This window comes from Rattus norvegicus, chromosome 15 (assembly GCF_036323735.1).
Source record: "Rattus norvegicus strain BN/NHsdMcwi chromosome 15, GRCr8, whole genome shotgun sequence".
Classification (NCBI taxonomy): Eukaryota; Metazoa; Chordata; class Mammalia; order Rodentia; family Muridae; genus Rattus; species Rattus norvegicus.
The window spans coordinates 37,428,890-37,452,674 of record NC_086033.1 but is presented as its reverse complement, the minus strand read 5'-3'; the positions used below and the strand labels follow the sequence as shown (position 1 = coordinate 37,452,674).

At 41.7% G+C, this 23,785-nt stretch overlaps 1 protein-coding gene across 5 annotated transcripts in view; it reads right to left on the bottom strand.

Moving 5' to 3' along the window:
* Rcbtb1 (RCC1 and BTB domain containing protein 1) overlaps positions 1–22,222 on the bottom strand; it is a 47,468-nt gene extending 25,246 nt beyond the window's left edge. For 3 of the 5 annotated variants that reach the window (XR_010057839.1, XM_039093498.2, XM_039093500.2), the window contains exons 1-4: positions 17,259–22,222; positions 2,186–2,256; positions 1,902–2,071; positions 1,403–1,553 (exon numbers count right to left, since the gene is read on the bottom strand). Coding sequence is in view for 4 of the 5 variants with exons in the window: in XM_039093498.2 (XP_038949426.1) it covers positions 1,403–1,553; positions 1,902–2,027 (277 nt within the window). In the remaining variant the exon portion in view is untranslated. 5 annotated transcript variants of the gene reach the window in all.
* Positions 22,223–23,785: the final 1,563 nt, after the last annotated feature.

Genomic DNA, 23,785 nt, shown 5'->3' with positions numbered 1-23,785 from the left:
GAGTCAGGTATCAAGAACTGTTTGGAAACTTTCAAACCCTTAGGCCACAATGAGTAATAGGGAACCAGCTGGTAGAGCAGTAGCTAAAAGGGCCAGAGTGGTGGCAATGGAATGACTATTTAGAGTAGTCATGACAGATTGCCTTACTATGCTCAAACCCAGTCAGAGTCCTGTATGAGGATCAGCTCTAACAGCCTCTGAGAAAGATACAGAGAAGTAGAGTGGATAAAGACTTGAGGCAGCTGACCAGCATCAGTGGAAACTGGGGTTCCCTAGCAAAGACACAAAAGCAGAGATGCAATTTGTCCCCCAAAAGCTGCCCTACAGGACTAACTAACAGAACTAGAGCATCTGTAGGTGACAGAAGACCTAAAACTCAAAGGGAAGAAGTTACATGTGACAAACTGTCGGAGAATTGCTTGCCCACAGTACTGACAATCACCAAGGGAGAACATCTATGCTTCTTTGGTAACCTTGGTGAGGCACAGTCAACAGGACAAGAATCTGTCCACTTCTCCTATGCCTTCAATATGGCAATCATATAGATGTTCTTCAGAATAAACTAAGACATCTTGATTCAAGATTCAGCAACCACACAAAGGGAAAAAAATCCATATTATGTGTGTTTATAAACATATACCAAAGAGGGCTGGAGGAATGGCTAAGAATATATACTACTTTTCCAGAGGACCGAAGTTCCCACATCGGATGGCTCACGACCACCTATAACCCCAGCTCCATGAAGCTTTAGCGTCTCTAGCCTCTGCAGGCCCTGTACTAATGTGAACTCGCCTCCCCACTGTACACACAAGTAGTTCAGATCATAATAAAAAACAAATTTAAATACATTTGCATATATTTACATATAAACATATATATTTATATAGATCATATGGCATTATATAATGATATATTTGTACATATTTATTATACAGCCAATTTATTTTATATAAAATATATTTACATGTCTCATAAATATATTCAATTTAATATATAAGCTTATGTATTATATATAACACATGTTTATAAAAATATGATTTATATATAAATTACAGTGTATGTATATATGTATGTGTGTGTATATATAAAAGAAACCCTTTCAAAGTTACCTTGTGATCACAGAATCACTAAAATACCAGGCTAGGAATCAAATCCTTTGCCCTGTCCAGCATTCTGCAATTTACATTGAAAGTCTGAAAACCTTCAAGACATGACATGTCTTCATGTACACCACACACTGCTGCTAGCATAGAGTCAGCCTCAAGTGCCTTATATTGTTCCTTCTTTCTATACTCTCAAATAAAGAACAATTTAAAGTTAGTTATTTGATTTGCCTTTTCCTTGGCTCAGAATTAACTGTCAATTACCCACAAACCAAAAAGCTACAGTTTTCTGTCTTTACCTTCAGTGCTGAGGAGGACATGGGGACCACTCCCATAACTAAGGCTTTTGATCCTTTTTCCACACAAAGCTTCTAGTTTCTTGGGCACCAGGGTGCTCTGGTTATCTCCAGTTCCTAGACAGTTACTATAGTTCAGTCCAAACACGAAGACCTAGAAAACAAATACCTTTGCCTACATCATCTGACAAAACCACAGCTCCTTGCCCCTGCTCAGAAAATAAGACATACTCACGTCTAGTTTGATAGCCCAGGTGACAAGAAGAGACTAATAAAGATAGTAAGAAATTTGCAGTGTCTGCCGATAACACTCAGACTTTGCAATGTTAGTCTACACTACAGAACAGAAGGCACTAAAATACAAAACTGGAAAACACATCAAGGTGCTCTTCCTGAATTTCAGATTCTCTTCATCCCAAACCTATTCTCAGCCTTCAAACTATCAGGTTTCAAGTCCAACCCCACCAAAAGGCTCCCAAACTCAACTTGTTTCCAGTCTTACCTCATCACTGTCAGTGACATAGATCGCCTCGCTGGCCGAGATTCCAAAGACACATGCTTTCCTGATAGATCCAGTTTCCTGGGGCGAGAGCAGAGTGAAGATTGGCCACTTTCCTACATCTACCATGACTGTGGCTTTGGATGACTCCTATAAATCAGCTGACATCTCCGCTGCAAGTGAAAAATAAAACAAGAATAAATTAATACACACTAGGCTAAATTTAACAAGAGTCTTTAAATTATTAATAATGCCACCAAAAGATAATTCCAGAAAAATCTACCTACCATCAGTGAAATGGATCACTCACTTCCCCAATGTGTCAAATCCTTCTGGAACCTTCAAACCAGGCCTTTTCCTGAAAGGAGAGCGCAACATACTAGACACAGGTGTTCTCCTTGCCAAACACTAGCAGACTCACCTGTTACAAACACTAGCAGACTCACCTGTTACAAACACTAGCAGACTCACCTGTTACAAACACTAGCAGACTCACCTGTTACAAACACTAGCAGACTCACCTGTTACAAACACTAGCAGACTCACCTGTTACAAACACTCGCAGACTCACCTATTATAAACATGCACATGTTTCCAACAGAAAAGGCTGCTACCTATACGGATCTGGCCTCTCCTAGGGATATTTCACTCAGGGATTCAGAAAAACATTACAGCACTAAACCAGAATTCTGGCGGTAAGAGGCAGGTGAGTTTGAGACAGCCTGCTCTATCAGGACCGTTAGAGCTATATAAGAGATCCTGTCTCAAACAAGCAGACATTGCAATCCTCATTTTATCTGTCAGTTCTTATTTGCAGGCTGGGGGTGAGAGGAAATTAGAAAAATCAGAAGCATCATTTCCACCTCCACATTCACTGTGCCCAAACCCAGGGCACTGAAAAGCTTGTTCCTTATAGAAGGTCCCCACTACACAGAGCCACTGCTTCATGACAAAATGTGCTATTCCCCAGAAAGCTGAAAGTAGGTGAAGCTGCACGAGGAAGTGAATTAAAGTGTCTACAGACACACAGTATCACTCACACTTACAAAGAGAAGGCTGCCTATTCCAGTCTGGGTGCTGAGCGAATGACTGTGGACTTTTGGCCAGGCTCCGTGAGCTCAAATGGAGCCCTACAGGAAGGAGATACGTACAGACACAGACTCTGAACAATAGAGTTGTATGCAAGGAGTACTAGGTGGGCTCCAATTTCTGTAATGCTGAAAAGAAGTGGTGGGATTCCACGGGGTCTGTTCAAACACAAAGCCCTATCATGCCAGTGCATTTCCATTCTGCCTCTCAGCTCTGGAAACAGAACAGAACTAGCTTTCGTAGTGAGGACCCAGAATGCTGACATTCCCGCTAACTCCCCTTCGCTCTTTAAAATCAGCCACTAAAGACAGTTCTTTCTGCACTAACCCCTGCCTTACACACACACACACACACACACACACACACACACACACACACACACTATGAGAGTGTAATGGGGCTTCAGCACACCAGCCAATCCCTCAGTTCCTACCACCCAGAGACTGCTCCCAATAGCACCAAGGATTAGCCCTAACATCATCTCACACATTCAATGAGGTGTGGGCACCATAAAATATCACTAGAGGTAACTGTCACTGTAACCAGACACCTCTAGTGATTCTTAAGCATTCTTAAGGATATGGATAAGGAAAAAAAAACAAACAATAAAGCCATTTCAAATGGTACAAAAGAATACTGGAAAGTTAAGTCTTCCCCACAGTGAAAGCAATCCCTATTATCAGTAGTTTGTACCCTTCCAGAGGTAATAAATACCTCTGTGTGTGTGTGTGTGTGTCAGCGCGAGCGCGCGTGCGTGTGACACAGAGAGATATCTGCGTCTGTGTGTACATGTCTAGCACAAATGTGTTTAAGAACAAAACAAAACTTCCTGGTTGCTGCCGCCGCAGAGAGCTCGTGGGCAGCACCCCGCGAGCAAACTTGAGCCTTGGGACCACAGGTAAGACCAACTTTTCTGCTGCAAGTGACCTGCCTGATGAACTCGGGACACACAGAGGCAGAATTCCTCTAGGACCGGACACTCCCTGTGTTTACCGGAAGTCCCACACCCGCGGATCCTGGCCCGCAGCAGCTCTCTGCTCCCAGACCCCGTGGGAGAGAGACCTCACCGCCTGGTCAGGTGGGCACTCCTGAGGCTGCAGAGCAGAAGAGACCACCAACACTGCCCACCCCTGCCCACATCCCTGGCCCAAGAGGAAACTGTATAAGGCCTCTGGGTTCCCGTGGGGGAGGGCCCAGGAGCGGCAGGACCCCTGCGCCTGAGACACCCCCGGAACCTGAAGGAACAGACCGGATAAACAGTTCTCTGCACCCAAATCCTGTGGGAGGGAGAGCTAAACCTTCAGAGAGGCAGACACGCCTGGGAAACTAGAAGAGACTGCACTCTGCACACATTACTGATTCCAGAGGAAAACACCGAACGCCATCTGGAACCCTGGTGCACTGAACCTCCCGGAAACGGCAGCGCAGATCTTCCTGGTTGCTGCTGCCTCAGAGAGCTCATGGGCAGCACCCCGCGAGCAAACTTGAGCATTGGGACCACAGGTAAGACCAACTTTTCTGCTGCAAGTGACCTGCCTGGTGAACTCAAGACACAGGCCCACAGGAACAGCTGAAGACCTGTAGAGAGGAAAAACTACACACCCGAAAGCAGAACACTCTGTCCCCATAACAGGCTGAAAGAAAACAGGAAAACAGGTCTACAGCACTCTTGACACACAGGCTTATAGGACAGTCTAGCCACTGTCAGAAAGAGCAGAACAAAGTAACACTAGAGATAATCTGATGGCGAGAGGCAAGCGCAGGAACCCAAGCAACAGAAACCAACACTACATGGCAACATCGGAGCCCAATTCTCCCATCAAAACAAACATGGAATATCCAAACACACCAGAAAAGCAAGATCTAGTTTCAAAATCATATTTGATCATGATGCTGGAGGACTTCAAGAAAGACGTGAAGAACTCCCTTAGAGAACAAGTAGAAGCCTACAGAGAGGAATCGCAAAAATCCCTGAAAGAATTCCAGGAAATCATAAACAAACAGTTGAAGGAATTAAAAATGGAAATAGAAGCAATCAAGAAAGAACACATGGAAACAACCCTGGATATAGAAAACCAAAAGAAGAGACAAGGAGCTGTAGATACAAGCTTCACCAACAGAATACAAGAGATGGAAGAGAGAATCTCAGGAGCAGAAGATTCCATAGAAATCATTGACTCAACTGTCAAAGATAATGTAAAGCAGAAAAAGCTACTGGTCCAAAACATACAGGAAATCCAGGATTCAATGAGAAGATCAAACCTAAGGATAATAGGTATAGAAGAGAGTGAAGACTCCCAGCTCAAAGGACCAGTAAATATCTTCAACAAAATCATAGAAGAAAACTTCCCTAACCTAAAGAAAGAGATACCCATAGGCATACAAGAAGCCTACAGAACTCCAAATAGATTGGACCAGAAAAGAAACACCTCCCGTCACATAATAGTCAAAACACCAAACGCACAAAATAAAGAAAGAATATTAAAAGCAGTAAGGGAAAAAGGTCAAGTAACATATAAAGGGAGACCTATCAGAATCACACCAGACTTTTCGCCAGAAACTATGAAGGCCAGAAGATCCTGGACAGATGTCATACAGACCCTAAGAGAACACAAATGCCAGCCCAGGTTACTGTATCCTGCAAAACTCTCAATTAACATAGATGGAGAAACCAAGATATTCCATGACAAAAACAAATTTACACAATATCTTTCTACAAATCCAGCACTACAAAGGATAATAAAGGGTAAAGCCCAACATAAGGAGGCAAGCTATACCCTAGAAGAAGCAAGAAAGTAATCGTCTTGGCAATAAAACAATGAGAAGAAAAGCACACAAACATAACCTCACATCCAAATATGAATATAACAGGAAGCAATAATCACTATTCCTTAATATCTCTCAACATCAATGGCCTCAACTCCCCAATAAAAAGACATAGATTAACAAACTGGATACGCAACGAGGACCCTGCATTCTGCTGCCTACAGGAAACACACCTCAGAGACAAAGACAGACACTACCTCAGAGTGAAAGGCTGGAAAACAACTTTCCAAGCAAATGGTCGGAAGAAGCAAGCTGGAGTAGCCATTCTAATATCAAATAAAATCAATTTTCAACTAAAATTCATCAAAAAAGATAAGGAAGGACACTTCATATTCATCAAAGGAAAAATCCACCAAGATGAACTCTCAATCCTAAATATCTATGCCCCAAATACAAGGGCACCTACATACGTAAAAGAAACCTTACTAAAGCTCAAAACACACATTGCACCTCACACAATAATAGTAGGAGATTTCAACACCCCACTCTCATCAATGGACAGATCATGGAAACAGAAATTAAACAGAGACGAAGACAGACTAAGAGAAGTCATGAGCCAAATGGACTTAACAGATATTTATAGAACAGTCTATCCTAAAGCAAAAGGATATACCTTCTTCTCAGCTCCTCATGGTACTTTCTCCAAAACTGACCATATAATTGGTCAAAAAACGGGCCTTAACAGGTACAGAAAGATAGAAATAATCCCATGCGTGCTATCGGACCACCACGGCCTAAAACTGGTCTTCAATAACAATAAGGGAAGAATGCCCACATATACGTGGAAATTGAACAATGCTCTACTCAATGATAACCTGGTAAAGGAAGAAATAAAGAAAGAAATTAAAAACTTTTTAGAATTTAATGAAAATGAAGGTACAACATTCCCAAACTTATGGGACACAATGAAAGCTGTGCTAAGAGGAAAACTCTAGCGCTGAGTGCCTGCAGAAAGAAACAGGAAAGAGCATATGTTAGCAGCTTGACAGCACACCTAAAAGCTCTAGAACAAAAAGAAGCAAATACACCCAGGAGGAGTAGAAGGCAGGAAATAATCAAACTCAGAGCTGAAATCAACCAAGTAGAAACAAAAAGGACTATAGAAAGAATCAACAGAACCAAAGGTTGGTTCTTTGAGAAAATCAACAAGATAGATAAACCCTTAGCCAGACTAACGAGAGGACACAGAGAGTGTGTCCAAATTAACAAAATCAGAAATGAAAAGGGAGACATAACTACAGATTCAGAGGAAATTAAAAAAATCATCAGGGGGCTGGGGATTTAGCTCAGTGGTAGAGCGCTTACCTAGGAAGCGCAAGGCCCTGGGTTCGGTCCCCAGCTCCGAAAAAAAAAAAAAAAAAGAATTAAAGTGAGAAAAGTCAAATAATTTAAAAAAAAAATCATCAGATCTTAGTATAAAAGCCGATATTCAACAAAACTTGAAAATCTGCAAGAAATGGACAATTTCCTAGACAGATACCAGGTACCGAAGTTAAATCAGGAACAGATAAACCAGTTAAACAACCCCATAACTCCTAAGGAAATAGAAGCAGTCATTAAAGGTTTCCCAACCAAAAAGAGCCCAGGTCCAGACGGGTTTAGTGCAGAATTCTATCAGACCTTCATAGAAGACCTCATACCAATATTATGCAAACTATTCCACAAAATTGAAACAGATGGATCACTACTGAACTCCTTCTATGAAGCCACAATTACTCTTATACCTAAACCACACAAAGACCCAACAAAGAAAGAGAACTTCAGACCAATTTCCCTTATGAATATCGACGCAAAAATACTCAATAAAATTCTGGCAAACCGAATCCAAGAGCACATCAAAACAATCATCCACCATGATCAAGTAGGCTTCATCCCAGGCATGCAGGGATGGTTTAATATACGGAAAACCATCAACGTGATCCATTATATAAACAAACTGAAAGAACAAAACCACATGATCATTTCATTAGATGCTGAGAAAGCATTTGACAAAATTCAACACCCCTTCATGATAAAAGTCCTGGAAAGAATAGGAATTCAAGGCCCATACCTAAACATAGTAAAAGCCATATACAGCAAACCAGTTGCTAACATTAAACTAAATGGAGAGAAACTTGAAGCAATCCCACTAAAATCAGGGACTAGACAAGGCTGCCCACTCTCTCCCTACTTATTCAATATAGTTCTTGAAGTTCTATCCAGAGCAATCAGACAACAAAAGGAGGTCAAGGGGATACAGATCGGAAAAGAAGAAGTCAAAATATCACTATTTGCAGATGATATGATAGTATATTTAAGGGATCCCAAAAGTTCCACCAGAGAACTACTAAAGCTGATAAACAACTTCAGCAAAGTGGCTGGGTATAAAATTAACTCAAATAAATCAGTTGCCTTCCTCTATACAAAAGAGAAACAAGCCGAGAAAGAAATTAGGGAAACGACACCCTTCATAATAGACCCAAATAATATAAAGTACCTCGGTGTGACTTTAACCAAGCAAGTAAAAGATTTGTACAATAAGAACTTCAAGACACTGAAGGAAGAAATTGAAGAAGACCTCAGAAGATGGAAAGATCTCCCATGCTCATGGATTGGCAGGATTAATATAGTAAAAATGGCCATTTTACCAAAAGCAATCTACAGATTCAATGCAATCCCCATCAAAATACCAATCCAATTCTTCAAAGAGTTAGACAGAACAATTTGCAAATTCATCTGGAATAACAAAAAACCCAGGATAGCTAAAGCTATCCTCAACAATAAAAGGACTTCAGGGGGAATCACTATCCCTGAACTCAAGCAGTATTACAGAGCAATAGTGATAAAAACTGCATGGTATTGGTACAGAGACAGACAGATAGACCAATGGAATAGAATTGAAGACCCAGAAATGAACCCACACACCTATGGTCACTTGATTTTTGACAAAGGAGCCAAAACCATCAAATGGAAAAAAGATAGCATTTTCAGCAAATGGTGCTGGTTCAACTGGAGGTCAACATGTAGAAGAATGCAGATCGATCCATGCTTATCACCCTGTACAAAGGTTAAGTCCAAGTGGATCAAGGACCTCCACATCAAACCAGACACACTCAAACTAATAGAAGAAAAACTAGGGAAGCATCTGGAACACATGGGCACTGGAAAAAATTTCCTGAAGAAAACACCAATGGCTTATCTCTAAGATGAAGAATAGACAAATGGGATCTCATAAAACTGCAAAGCTTTTGTAAGGCAAAGGACACTGTGGTTAGGACAAAACGGCAACCAACAGATTGGGAAAAGATCTTTACCAATCCTACAACAGATAGAGGCCTTATATCCAAAATATACAAAGAACTCAAGAAGTTAGACCGCAGAGAGACAAATAACCCAATTAAAAAATGGGGTTCAGAGCTAAACAAACAATTCACAGCTGAGGAATGCCGAATGGCTGAGAAACACCTAAAGAAATGTTCAACATCTTTAGTCATAAGGGAAATGCAAATCAAAACAACCCTGAGATTTCACCTCATGCCAGTGAGAATGGCTAAGATCAAAAACTCAGGTGACAGCAAATGCTGGGGAGGATGCGGAGAAAGAGGAACACTCCTCCATTGTTGGTGGTGTTGCAGACTGGTACAACCATTCTGGAAATCAGTCTGGAGGTTCCTCAGAAAATTGGACATTGAAATGCCTGAGGATCCAGCTATACCTCTCTTGGGCATATACCCAAAAGATGCCCCAACATATAAAAAAGACACGTGCTCCACTATGTTCATCACAGCCTTATTTATAATAGCCAGAAGCTGGAAAGAACCCAGATGCCCTTCAACAGAGAAATGAATACAGAAAATGTGGTACATCTACACAATGGAATATTACTCAGCTATCAAAAACAATGACTTTATGAAATTCGTAGGCAAATGGTTGGAACTGGAAAATATCATCCTGAGTGAGCTAACCCAATCACAGAAAGACATACATGGTATGCACTCATTGATAAGTGGCTATTAGCCAAAATGCTTGAATTATCCTAGATGCCTAGAACAAATGAAACTCAAGACGGATGATCAAAATGTGAATGCTTCACTCCTTCTTTAAAAGGGGAACAAGAATACCCTTGGCAGGGAATAGAGAGGCAAAGATTAAAACAGAGACTGAAGGAACACCCATTCAGAGCCTGCCCCACATGTAGCCCATACATATACAGCCACCCAATTAGACAATATGGATGAAGCAAAGAAGTGCAGACCGACAGGAGCAGGATGTAGATCGCTCCTGAGAGACACAGCCAGAATACAGCAAATACAGAGGCGAATGCCAGCAGCAAACCACTGAACTGAGAATAGGACCCCCGTTGAAGGAATCAGAGAAAGAACTGGAAGAGCTTGAAGGGGCTCAAGACCCCATATGTACAACAATGCCAAGCAACCAGAGCTTCCAGGGACTAAGCCACTACCTAAAGACTATACATGGACTGACCCTGGACTCTGACCTCATAGGTAGCAATGAATATCCTAGTAAGAGCACCAGTGGAAGGGGAAGCACTGGGTCCTGCTAAGACTGAACCCCCAGTGAACTAGACTGGTGGGGGGAGGGCGGCAATGGGGGGAGGGTGGGGAGGGGAACACCCATAAGGAAGGGGAGGGGGAGGGGGATGTTTGCCCGGAAACCGGGAAAGGGAATAACACTCGAAATGTATATAAGAAATACTCAAGTTAATTAAAAAAAAAAAAAAAGAACAAAACACAAATGGAAGCTTTAATCATTTCTTTTTAATGGCAACTGCTCCCGCTTAGCCCTAGGAGAGCTCCTGCCCTTCACCAGTTCTAAGGAAGTCCATTTCGCTAATGTAACAGTGCCCCTTACTAGGGTCATTTAAGTAATTTGCTGCTTTATTCTGGAACACTGAGAGTACTGTTTAAATGTCTGAAAATACTGAAATTTCCTATGTTATACATAGATTTCAAAAAATGAAATAGCTGGGGGTTCAGGTCCAATAACTATTTACCATTGACAACTATTTCAAATTCCTTTATAACTCACCATAAATGTAGAGCAGAGTCAGTTTACCTGTCATTTATAAGTAGGGTCAGAGTAGCTCAAAGGGCAGCAACAAAGAGGTGAGGGGAGGAGGAGGAAGTAGAAATAAGAAATGTCCCGAATGTCAGGTCTGCACCTCTTACAGAGCAGATGGGGCAGAAGCCATGGATGATGTAAACGGTGCTAAGCAGGCTGCTGCTCCGAGAAAATTTAGAGGCGTCTTTCTTTTCATAGCACAAGCCATACAGAATTCAAATTTATCATTCAAATTTATCATTCAAATTTATAACATAGCATTCACATATGATCCAAGGCCAGCAAAAGTGACCAACGACTGGTCAAAATTGGTCATCTCTTGCCAAGCCTGAGAACCTGAACTTAACTTATAAGACCCAAATGGTAGAAGGACAGAACCAATTTCCAGAACTGTCCTATGCTGTCCACACCATAGCACATTCACATCAACATACAATAAAGCAACACACAAAATAAATAAAAATGTAATTTAAAAAGATTTAAATGTAAGATTCATAATGGGCTGAGGGCTGTAGCTCAGTTGATACAGTATTTTCTAACCATGTACAAAGCCCTAAGTTCAGTCCTGTAATACCTACACTATAGAAATGGAGGCAGAACCACAAATTCAAAATCATCCTTGCCTATGCAATGATTTTGAGACTAGCCTGGGATGGATACCTGAGACAGACAGGCAGGCAGGCAGGCAGGCAGGCAGGCAGGCAGGCAGGCAGGCAGACACAGAAAGGCGTGCATGAGCATACACACACACACACACACACACACACACACACACACACACACACAGAGAGAGAGAGAGAGAGAGAGAGAGAGAGAGAGAGAGAGCGAGCAGGTATGTTAAGTAGAGTTAGAGATTGATTTAAAACACAGTGATATTAAAAGCCATACAACTTTCAATGGTACAATTACTCTGACAAGTAACTCTGCCCTCAGGGCTTGGTAATTTCCTTCAAGATCAAGCTCACCTTGTAAATGAGGGTTAATTTTATGAGCTGAGTTTGAATGTGGCTAAATTAGGTGAAGCTTTACTTTACAAGGCAATTTATTGGAAGGCTGACAGTTTGAGAGTCGGTGTGAGAACCTGCTTAGACAGCTCTACAGGCACAGCCCTTCAACACACAAGACACAGTACTATCTTGGCATAGCAGCAGGGACAGCATCCTAAGTGAGTCCGGTGCTTCAGGCCCACATTTACTTTTAGCTAGTCAGTGTGCTATGTTTTTATCTGTTCTGAGCCTTGATTTCCCAAAAATCTGTTCCAGCTCTAAAACTCTGTAATTCATATTCAACATGTAAGAAGGTGCTGTGGGGGATTCTTGAGTACATGAAAGCCAGCGTTAACATGATCAGTCAGGAAGAAGGCCTGGCTAACAATATCATTGTTTATCATATATAGAGCAGTATTAGTTAGGCTGGTCCAAACAGGAAACATGAGTATCAACAGATTTGCTATCAGCATGGGCTATTGTGTATGTAATCATATAATTATAAAAATATTAACCTACTTATTAAGGTAGGCAATTAAGTAAGTATATAAATATATGTGCGAGTGGAGGCCAGGGGTCAAGCTCAGGTATCTTCCTCTGTCTTATTTTCTGAGATTGTCTCTCACTGAACTTGGAATTCACTGACTTTCTACACTGTGTGGAGCAAGCCTGCAGGATCCACCTATTTCCACCTCCCAGCAACAGGTTCACTGACCAACAGGATCATACTCTGCTCTAGGAAATGCTTTCTCACCAACAGAATTAACACATTCAGCCCAAATCATTGGGTTTTTGTTATGCGTTTGGTTTCTGGAGATAATAAGCAATGGGAAGAACAGAGAAATGTCTGGCAGAGGCAGAAGTCAGAACATCTTTCAGCCACTAAGACTGTTCACTGTATCTGTATTCTAAGGCCTTGCATCGTCTCTGCCCATTAGCACTGCAGATCAATAACCCACTCTCCAGCATGGCTTTTCCCAGCTACGGTGCTATTTCTCAGAGAGCCTGTGGCATATGGTGGAAAGATTATTGTATACTCTCAAAGGTACATTCAGAGAATACACATGCAGACCTTCCAAATTTAGAACTGATGGCTGAAGAAGCAGTGACTCTTCTGAGGCCTCTTAGAAGCCTGTTTCTTTTACTTTCCCCCAGGAACCAAGGTTAAGATGAGATGCAGAAATTTGTATTTTGTTGACTTGGCAAAAACCATTCTTGAAAATGTTTACAGAGTTTAAAAAGTCAGGAAATGGAGGTCAATAGTACAAGAAAGTTTGTTTTGATGAAATAATAGTCTTGATATTATAAAATATTAAGAATTTACAGCTGACCTATAAGTCTATGTCTTTAATAGACTCAGGGCTCCCCGCCCAGACTAACCAGAATGTATTTGGAACACAGGGAATGATGTCACCCACAGGATTTTCTCCCTCTGAACAGCTCTTCTGCTGACCTGAAAGGAAAAGAAAATACAGAAAGCAACTCTTCAAAGCTGGACAGCGCCAATGTTCTAAGCAGTCTGCTGCGGTCTGGGGAGCGGGAAGGAGTCTGCAGCTCTAGCATGAAACAGGTAGGTGGTGAGGGCCAGGGCTCCAGAGGTTGAACATCCCCAGCCTCTGTGCTACAACCACACTTATGTTATTAGACGCTACTGTGTCAGATACACACAGGACTTCTAAACTTCAAACTGTGTTGAACTAGCCACTTATATATACCTTGAAGATCCCTACAGCCATGTCTTTTATAAACTGGATGGGATCTGATTTTAGTCCTTGGTTTAAGAAGCGGAGCTGCCTCACAGCTCAGCTCTTTTTGAAGTTCAGGAGCTATTGATAAAGTCTAAGACACCTCCCACATACACACACGCAAAGCCAAATAATAATGTGAAACAAATTCATAGTGTAGCTAACTTAATTCCTCTGCAATTGCCATAGATACCAATGATGCCAGGAACACTGTAAAGAGCAATATAGTCATGGCCTCGGCCCTCTGAAGGTCAAAGGCCTGATAGGGGTCTGATACCAGGTGGAAACCTTAAACGCAAAAACCATACTGGGCTACACAAAGGATGGGAGACAGCATGCAACTCCACAGGCCATGTGACACAACCATGTGCTGTCTGCAAAATGACAATTATATGAAAATTATTTATCACAGAAAAGCTGTCATATGGAATTCTAGCGCTCAAATGCTCAGGGTTCTAGTAATAATAAAGTATAAACATTTGCTTAATAAAAACCACCTCATTCTTTCCAGAGCTGGTAATCCTTAACTTTCTTCCTTTCATATCAGCCTTCTCCACACCAGGATGATGGGAATGTGCTCTAAGAACCCATTCGTAGTCATCTGTTCTATTTTGTAGTTCACTGTATCTGTATTCTAGGAAAACTTTCAAATAAAGGGGTTCTAGGGTTTGGGGCAAACGTTTTAGAGTACAACTTTACAACTACCATCCATTATGTTGCAACAGTAGATCAAGAAATCCTCTGGCTCACCATGGAGCCAATTGCTACCTGTGGCAACTCCTCCCATACCCACTCTGGTGGGCTTCTGGATGCTGAGATGCTGCTCACTCTCCCAATTAGCCTGGCATTACAGCTTGCAGGTCCAGACTAGTCTCTAAGACAGCTCAGCTTCAGATCTTCTAGACTAGGAACACCCTTCATAGCTTCTTCACTCATTCAGTGCTGGAAGGGCTACAAATACAATACAGTTTCAAGCATTTGCTGAGTCACTAATTCTATCACTGTCCCAACTGCTACCACAACTTACAGAACTGGGAAAGGAAAAGGGATAGTAAGCTCTGAACTGGGACAAGCACTGAATTCTCTCTTCATCAGACATGGCTAACTAAGGCCACCTGTATAGAGGTCAGTCTTCCAGCTTCATTTATAGACAGCCTGACTACTGTCCTAGAATTTCCCAACCTTGATGTATCAAATTCATTGTTTAAGATGAGAGTGGAAGGTCCTAGAGCTGTCCTCTCCCAAGAGACAGAAATTATTTCACTTGAAATACGACCTACGGTAATGGCCCTGGAAGCATTTCTTCAGCCCTGTCACCCAAGAGGCCACTTTTATTTCACTGTCCAGAAGTTTCTGGCAATTTTAGGACAGAGACTCTGACAGTTCATTATTATGTTAAAAGATGATACTGAAATCATGTGCTCTGGTTGGGAAACAAACCACCCGAGTGGCTATAGGATTAGCAGGAGAGAACATATTCCGTGATGTGGACTATGACCAGGGATACTTTTAGGCAAGAGGATCTGTATGAGTTCAAGGCTAAACTGGTCTACATAGCCAGTTCTAGGGCAGCCAAGGCTACATAGTGAGATCTTGTCCTAAAAACAAAGAAACAAACAAGACAAAAAACGGCAAGACAGAGCCCAGAAGTTGAACACCGTGGTCTAGATTCTACAGTCTGGAGGGACATGCAGACCTCAGAATTCCCTCCTCCAGGAAAGAGGTCTTTCTGTTGTTTTTAAGCTGTGGTCTGAAGTAAACAAGAAGCTGCTCAGAGAATTCCTAGGAAAGCTAACGTTTGTTTGTCCATTTCTGACGTGACAAACACATAAGAAATGACAGTTTGCTTAAGATTCCTTCTCCCATAGGTGCTTAAGGAAAATCTAACATGTCCTAAAAACTATAAGCATGATGCTAACTTCATCAAAGGACAAACTACCCGGGGGAGAACACAGCACATTCATCATTTAGATAACATCACAAAGTGTTAACTTAAAACCAGTAACATAATCACATCAGTAATAATCAAAGACACGGAAGAAAGTTAGTTATGTATTTAGCCAGTTACACAATCTTCACTGTATATTTCTTTGTGATTATAAGATTTAAAGGCTTGTCATCAAAGCATGCTACTAGACATATTGACATGTCTAGTTTGTGCTCAGGTCTCAATCCTGGGACTCTGTCCCCACAATTTATTTTTTCTCATGTATGAGAAAGTTATTCCAGTTAACAGCTGGACACTTGAAACGTTCATGTTTGCAAACTACAGACTTTCCTAACACCTTCAGAGGATTCAGAAAAGACCTTCCAGAATGAACTCCAGTACATGAGTATGATAAAGTGTATGTACTACCACCAAAAGACAAAAGTAGACAGTTACTTGAACTGCTATTCACTATCTAAACTCTAGAATCAGGTAGACTTTGGTAGCTTCAATGCCCAAACTCTTGTTAGTGGCTTTCTCTTACAATCTGAAATTTTACTAAGTGAACGCTGGAGCTTCTCAAATTTCCAAAGTAAATAGAACTCACACCCTAAAATACAAAACGTTTTCTCTAGATAATAAAATTACAGATCGTATACATTCTTTCTTAATATTTATTTATATTTTCTAAAGTTTTCTTCATTTGCCTGTAAATGTTTTGTTTGTTATCAAGACAGGGCTCCTCTGTATAGTTCTGACTGTCCAGGAACTCACTCTGTAGACTTCTTATAAACTGTATATTGTGGCCTAGATATGTTGGATAACTTTAAATTCTGAGTCCACATTGTGAGCCAAATACATAGTAGATAATTATTAACTGATATGTTAGGAAATCTATTCTAGTTTAATGTAGTCCAGCAGTTTTCATCACATTACTGGAAACATGCAAGATAATAAAATGTTTTAAAATTTTAACTATAGATCTTATTAAGAAAGAAAGTGTATCTCAATGTCTTGTCTGGCCTCTAGATTCATAAAAGGCCCAACCTCTGTTTCTTATGCTTCTTTTTAAGTACCAAGACACAGAAAGAACCATTCAATTGCATGATTCTCAGATAAAGATCCCAGACTTCCCAGCTCCTGGAACACACAGGTCCTCCATTTAAAACCTTAGAAGACAAGTTTTAAGCTACAAGCTTCACAGCTTTGGCTTTCTGTATGTTTTCTGAGATTCGTGGAACTTAACCCTTTGGATCATAAGACTTAAAAATCACACAAGAAACACTTCAAAGATGAACACATCACTTCCTCTTCGATAGGCACAAAGAGGGGGAAAGAAAGGGGGAAAAAAAAAAAAAAGCCCGCCCAGAAGTACTAGCAAAGTCACTGGTGCTCACACAATGGAATAAACCCAGGCCCCATATGAAGAGAACCTACATACTGTTGTGATTTTAACTGAAGCCAGAATTTAAACGACTCTAAACTCCCGTCAGGGTCCAAGCATCATCTCCTGCCCGCCGGCATTTCTTGCTTTTGATGCTACCCCCGCTACAGAGCACGCCAGTCCCAGAAACTCCGATTTTTGCCCACCACGAGCTTCAATCCTCGTAGAAACAGGGCAAAGGCAAGGGGGACTACGAATGTTTTTAAAAGCAACATTTATTGTCTTTTCAAACTGCAACCCTCCGCTTCTACGCTCTGCAGCCGTCAGCTGCCCACCGCTAACCTGCGTGCTTGGTGTTCCTCTCCAGTGGGACCGGCAGCGAGTTTCCTCAGAGGCAGGCCGCGGGCAACGCCATTTACTCAGCTCGCCGCCGCACACCTGGGTGAAGTTCCCGCAGGACAGAACGCCGGGGGTGCAGAGTGCGCGTCGCCGAAGGGTCGCGAACGCGCCTGGTGCGCACGGCCCTCGGGAGGGCGCGGACTTCGCAGCGGCCAAGCAAGGCCCCGCCCGGCTCCCCGGCTCGCCGCACCTCCGCCCTGCAGCGCTCTACCTGTCAGGCCTCCGGGCCAGGCCCTGAGCCCTCAGCGCCGCCGCCTTAATGGGCTCCTTCCCCACAGCCCCGGTGCGAGCGCTAGCGCCAGGGCCACCGGTCACGTGGGCGGGTCGCGTCACGTGGCACCGGAGCTGCGCGCGCCCTCCGTCTCCTCAGGCTCCTGCTCCGGTTTTGTTGTAGGCCGGGCCGCCGATGCAGCGCCGGGTCGCGTGGGTCTCCGGAGAGCGCGGGAAGGCGAAGGCGTCCCAGGATGGTAGCGGAGCTTGGCCTTCCTCTCACCCCGCCCTCTCCAGGCCGCTGTTTGTCAGCGCACGTGTCTCCCTGCACGGTCTGAGGAAGGCCTGGACACCTGCGTTAAGCCGACCGAGACAAGGCTCCTGAACGCTGACTATCTGCCCCAGAGCTGTGCTTGTGCTATGCGGGTAAACGGAGGTCCGGAAGGGAGCGACTGCTTTGTGCTTCATGCGTTTATCAGAAGAACACTTAATGAGTTGTAGGAACCCCTACTGCCCTAGGCTCTCCCATTTGGCACTAGAGACCAAAGTCTATACTTCCTGGCACCCAGCATCCAAGCAACCTTGTTCAGACTCACCTTTTCCCCAGTGGTAAATGCAAAATCCTTTGTTTTCTGTTTACCACTAAACAGATTTGGTCCTACAAAAACCCTACCGTCAGCCTTTATTTTCCCCGACTACAACGTGGCTTTCCCCCATAGAGAATTCTTGTTTCTCTTGAGTACTTTCGGTAGATTACATTTTTTCTTCCTTAAATTGCTGTAGACCTCCCTGGACTTTTCATTCTTTTGCCTTGATCTCAAATGTTCGGAATCACCATCTCCTTTCTTGAAAAACAAGGAGGAAGAGATTAAAAACAGATTTTACTTAGAAATGGTTGCAATATAGTAATTGAGCCCTATTTTATACTCTAAGGTCTCTTTCCCTATTGTACTTGTCCCTGAGTAAAATCTGTTTTTGTTTTTGTTTTTTTTTTTAACTAATGTAATGACTCTGGCTCTGTTTCTTTTTCTAACATTTCCCATAATATTCATCGGTCTCCTCTCATCTTTCAAAATTGTCGTCAGACACCACCTACTCTTCCTGCAGATTCATTATCTTCAGTCATTGTTTATTCAGGTAGCCTCAGCTGCAACTTCTCTAGTTTCCCTAACACTACATACTCAAAACAGGGATTTCACCATGCAGGGAAATGTAATACTGTGCATTTCCTCTAAGATTAAGTATTGTCACCTGATCTCACACATTATGAACTCTTCATATCAGATCTGTATGGTCTTACTACAGTAACTCACAGCTGGCTAGATTCTCACTATCAGCCAATGGAGTAGCTCCACCAGAAGAATGGAAATTTGGGAGACTTGAGGGAGGATAGAAATGGAAAATTGTGGGGACATAGGGAAGAAAGGAGTCCCTTACCACAGAGTCTTTCTGATACCTTTTGCCAGCTGCCAATAGAGTACAATTAATGTTTGTGCTGAAGGTTGCCTACAGAAAGACATTATTCCTGTCATATAGGAATATTTTCAAGTAAGAATGTTAAAATACCAATGAACTGTAAGGCTTGAATGTATCTGACATTAGAAGACCACCTTCTTTCCCAGATATTTTGTAGATATCTCAAATGAGAATCTTTCTCTCTGTGTGTCTCTGCCTTTTTGTCTTCCCCACTGCCCGTGTGTGTGTGTGTGTGTGTGTGTGTGTGTGTGTGTGTGTGTGTGTGTTGTATGTATGTGTGGGAGTGCATGTGTGCCCAAATGTGGATGCAGGCAGATTTCATTCACAATGAAATATTAACTTCTGTAAACACTGAAAACATCCAACTTCCCCACACATCCTTATGACTTAGATTTTGTTTTTACCTGTCAGCTATATTCTATCCAGTTCACCTCAGAACTTCACTGTAGCCACATTTAATCTTCATTAGGAGCCCTTGGAGGTGCAACTTCAGAAGTCACCAATATCCATTATATACAACTATAACAAATTCAAATACAGTGGGAATTAAAAAAGAAAATAAAAGCATTAAGATTAACATGAAGAAAGCAAGATGCCCAAAATCCTAGAAATTCCTCCCAGAAGCTTATCATGGGAGAAGGCTGAAGTTGTTTAAATAACCTACAAGGGTCATGACATTGGGAACTGAAGATGTTTGAGGACTGGTCCTGCCCCACCTCTCTAGACTCCCCCCATACTGAGGAGAGCTTCTCTCTTTCGTTATAGAACCTCTATTTCCATCATGTTCCTATGTCCGGTATTATTTTGTTCTAGGAAACAGTAACCTGTAACTTGGGCCCCCAGACCCGGAGCCCCATCTGACAAAGATAATTGCACACTCTTCTGGAGAAGCAGACACCCATATGCTTGACAGGACGCTTCCCTCTGCTCAAGCACTTCTTTATTAACCTTATGCTTAAATCTGTGTTAACATCTCTTAAGTGCCAGCTCTACCTCTTTTAATTAAACGTTTTTAAGAATTTCAGCATATGTATTGTATCTAATTATTTGTGCCCCTTCTCTTTCTGCCCTCTAGCTCCTCCCATGTCCCCCAGATTGCCTCTCAAATTATTGAATCTCTTCCCTCTCTCCCTCCCACCCCCCATCTTTGTATGAGTATATGCAAATGTGCAGACAGGTAGATGTCTTCGCACAAGTGTGAAGGTCAGAGGAGAGCTTGTAGGAGTCAGATTTTCCCTTCCACTCTGTGGATATCAGGTATCAAACTCAGGTCATCAGACTTGGCAGCAGGACCCTTTACTGGCTAAACCATTTCAATGGTCTGTAAATCAGCTTTCCCATCAACCATCTTTACATTGGCACAACAGATTCAGGAACAGAGATGGCATAGCTATCAGGACGCTAGCCACACATGGACCTACTTCATGATGTAGGACTCTTACTCGCTGATGTTAATCTAACAAGTGCAATCTGCCACCAGCAGAAACCATTGCCAAGAGGCTGTGTAGTATAAAGTGGGGAGGTAACACTTGAAAATAACAACCAGCCAGTTGGTGGTAAATTGATCATATTGGACTCTTTACACTCAGGAAAGAAAAGCCATTTATAGGATAGGATAATCTTTATGATTGTTACTTCAGGATCTCAGCCAAAAGAACTATATTTAATTTTTAATTTTACTATTGTGTGTGTAGAGGTCAGAGGAAAGCTTTCAGGATCTGGTTCTCTTTCAACCAAGAGATCCAGGGATTGAACTCACTTCATTAAACTTGAACGATGTCATCAATTTATGTTCTGTTTGGTTCACCAATTTGATTCCTCCTATCATTGCATCAGAACAAGAAACCCACTTAACAGCAAATGAGACTTAGCTCTTCTCAGATTTCTAATAGAAGCTACTGGATTGGTCAGATGGTACATTACTTGGAATCTATTGACCTATTTAGCAACAAAGCAACCAGCTGACAGAATGGCAGAAGAGCCAGCTTGGAAATGATTACCTGTATAGGGGGACAGAGATGGCCTAAATGTTGACCATTGTGTGGTGCTGTACTGCTATCCCCCAAAGGACCATACTGGGCAATGAGAGCACAAAAGCATGCAAGTGGGAACACCCCTCCTTTCCATCAACCCCGGGGCCCACTTGGGAACTCTAATCACATCTACAGTCCACTGGTTCAAGAGTCTTCATTCTCAATCAGAAATCATTTCAAAAGGGAATGTGACGGGAGTCTTCATTAAAAATGAAGCTACATCACTATCCAGACACTTAGAGTCCTTCATGCTTAGTACCAATCCCAGAGCCTATCAGTCAATCAATACAGGAACTGGGAGAACTGGGGGAGTAAGGGTGATTACAGGAAAGGCAGCTCCTCTTTTAAGAAGGAGTGAATTATCAGCACTTTGGTCATCCTTCTTCTTGAGCTTCATGTGGTCTGTAGATTGTATCTTGGATAATTTGAGCTTTTGGGCTAATATCCACTTATCAATGAGTGCATACCATGTGTTTTTTTCTGTGATTGGGTTACCTCACTCAGGATGATATTTTCTAGTTCAGTCCATTTGCCTATGAATTTCATGAAGTTAATTGTTTTTAATAGCTGAGTAGTACTCCATTGTGTAAATGTACCACATTTTCTGCATCCATTCCTCTGTTGAAGGGCATCTGGGTTCTTTCCAGCTTCTTTCTAAATAAGGCTGCTATGAACAAGGTGGAGCATGTTTCTTTGTTGTATGTTAAAATAACATTTGGGTATATGCCCAGGAGAAGTTTAGCTGGGTCCTCAGTTAGTGCAATGTCCAATTTTCTGAGGAACCTCCAGACTGGTTTCCAGAGTGGTTCCCCCTCTGTTTTTTAACTTATTTTTTAGAGCTCATGGCTCATTCCATAATTCCATGTCCTTGAGGACATGCAAAATTATATATTTTATATAGATTATAACATATTTTATATATTTAACTGGTTTTAATTCATATTTTAATATATAATTCATATTTAATGCCTCTAATTCATTTACTGTATATAATACATTATTGCATATAAATCATATTAAATGTATAGAGTTTACATTTTACTTATATAATTTACATTTGATGTATAATTTATATCTAATGGGAATAATTTATATATATGCACGCATATGTGAATATGTATATAATTATTAAGGATGGGCCATCCTTTGATGACATGTGAAAAAAATAAACATTTACTGTCCATGTTTCAATGTATGTAAGTTCTAGCTTGTATGATATATGCTAGTTTATATAATTTATATTTGAGACCACCTGCTGGATTGGATCAGCACAAGCAGGCGTGCTTATCTGGAGTTCATTTGATCTGTGGCAGACGGGTCCAAGTCTCAGGACTCTTGATTCCCTGAAGCTTATGTAACCTTTAGTTCACAAAAGGATGTACATTCGTGTTTACCACTGTATTGAGATCCATATTTTAGAAACATAGTTAACACGGATCTGTTAGACAACAGGAGTAGACTCATGCCTTTGAGACCTAGTGAATGCTATAGGTCTGGGTTAAAAGGTACAGAACATTCTTTCCTTAATCCAGAGGGCTAGATATAGTGATTGAACAGAGGTGTTTTTAGCATGAAGAGAAGCTCCTTTAAGTCCATTTTCAGAAGACAACCAAAGGGAAATTAAAATTTTGAGCCTGTGATTGAATTGTAAACTGCCAGTGTTCCATTAGCTTATCAGAACTCCATTGGTCAATGTTAAAATTCTGAACTTTGAAATAAGATTAGTGTGTGAGGGGAATAGGAAACATTTCCTATTTTAATTATTTCTTACATCTCTGTAACTTGCATTTATATACATTAAAACATCTTCTTAGACCCTCTAACATTTTTAACTTGCTTTATTTTTAAATCATCATCATCTATGTTCTTTTACATCCTCTAACCTTTATCACTTGCATTATTCAATCTCAAACATTTTCCACAAACTTTTTTTTCTTAGACCTTAACCTTCAGGATTGGATCATAAACCACCTATACCAGAGCTCAAGAGCCCATGGTGCTGTCTGTCCTGGTGTTGCTGCCTCTGGAGGAGGAGAGGGAGCCACCCAAGAAGATAGGGGAAGAAGAGCGAGCTCTGGCAGCCACGTGATGCTATTCCCCTCCCTAGATCCTCTTTCCACTGTGTCCACAGAGGTGGCACACTGAGACCAACTTCTGAACAGTCAACTTTCACTTTTTCTCTTCTTTGCCAAAGTGTTCTCTCTCCTACCCTTAATCAAGGTCCAAAGTCTAAAAGTATTTATATAGATTTTCCTAGTACATGCACGGCATAATAAATTTGAAGTCTTTCTTCAACTCTCTTCCAGGTTGCAAAATTTATTGTACCTTACCTTACCAAGGACAAGCCTTCTCCACAAAATCTGAAAGAACTGTGTAATTACTGTAACCTTGCTTTAAACGTACATACAAAAAGCAGATGGCCATTTCCTTTTCTTTTCCTTTTCTCTTTTTTCTTTTGATTTTCTTTTTTGACTTTTACTTTTTACGAGCTCCTCTACTTTTTCTGAACTACCTTACCTTTTTTGAGCTTTCGTACTTTTTCTGAGCTCCCTTATCTAGGTTTTCCTGTCTTTTACTCCTGAAAGTTACCCCCTGCAGCAAGCTCCCTTTTCCTGAGCTCCCTTTTTCTTTTTCTTCTTTTTCCAGAGCACTCACCTTTTCCATGGTGTCCTTCACTGCATTCCCCATAGTGAACTGTCACATCATCACATCCATCACCGTTCTGCCTCTGCCAGAGCCTACTGGTCAGTC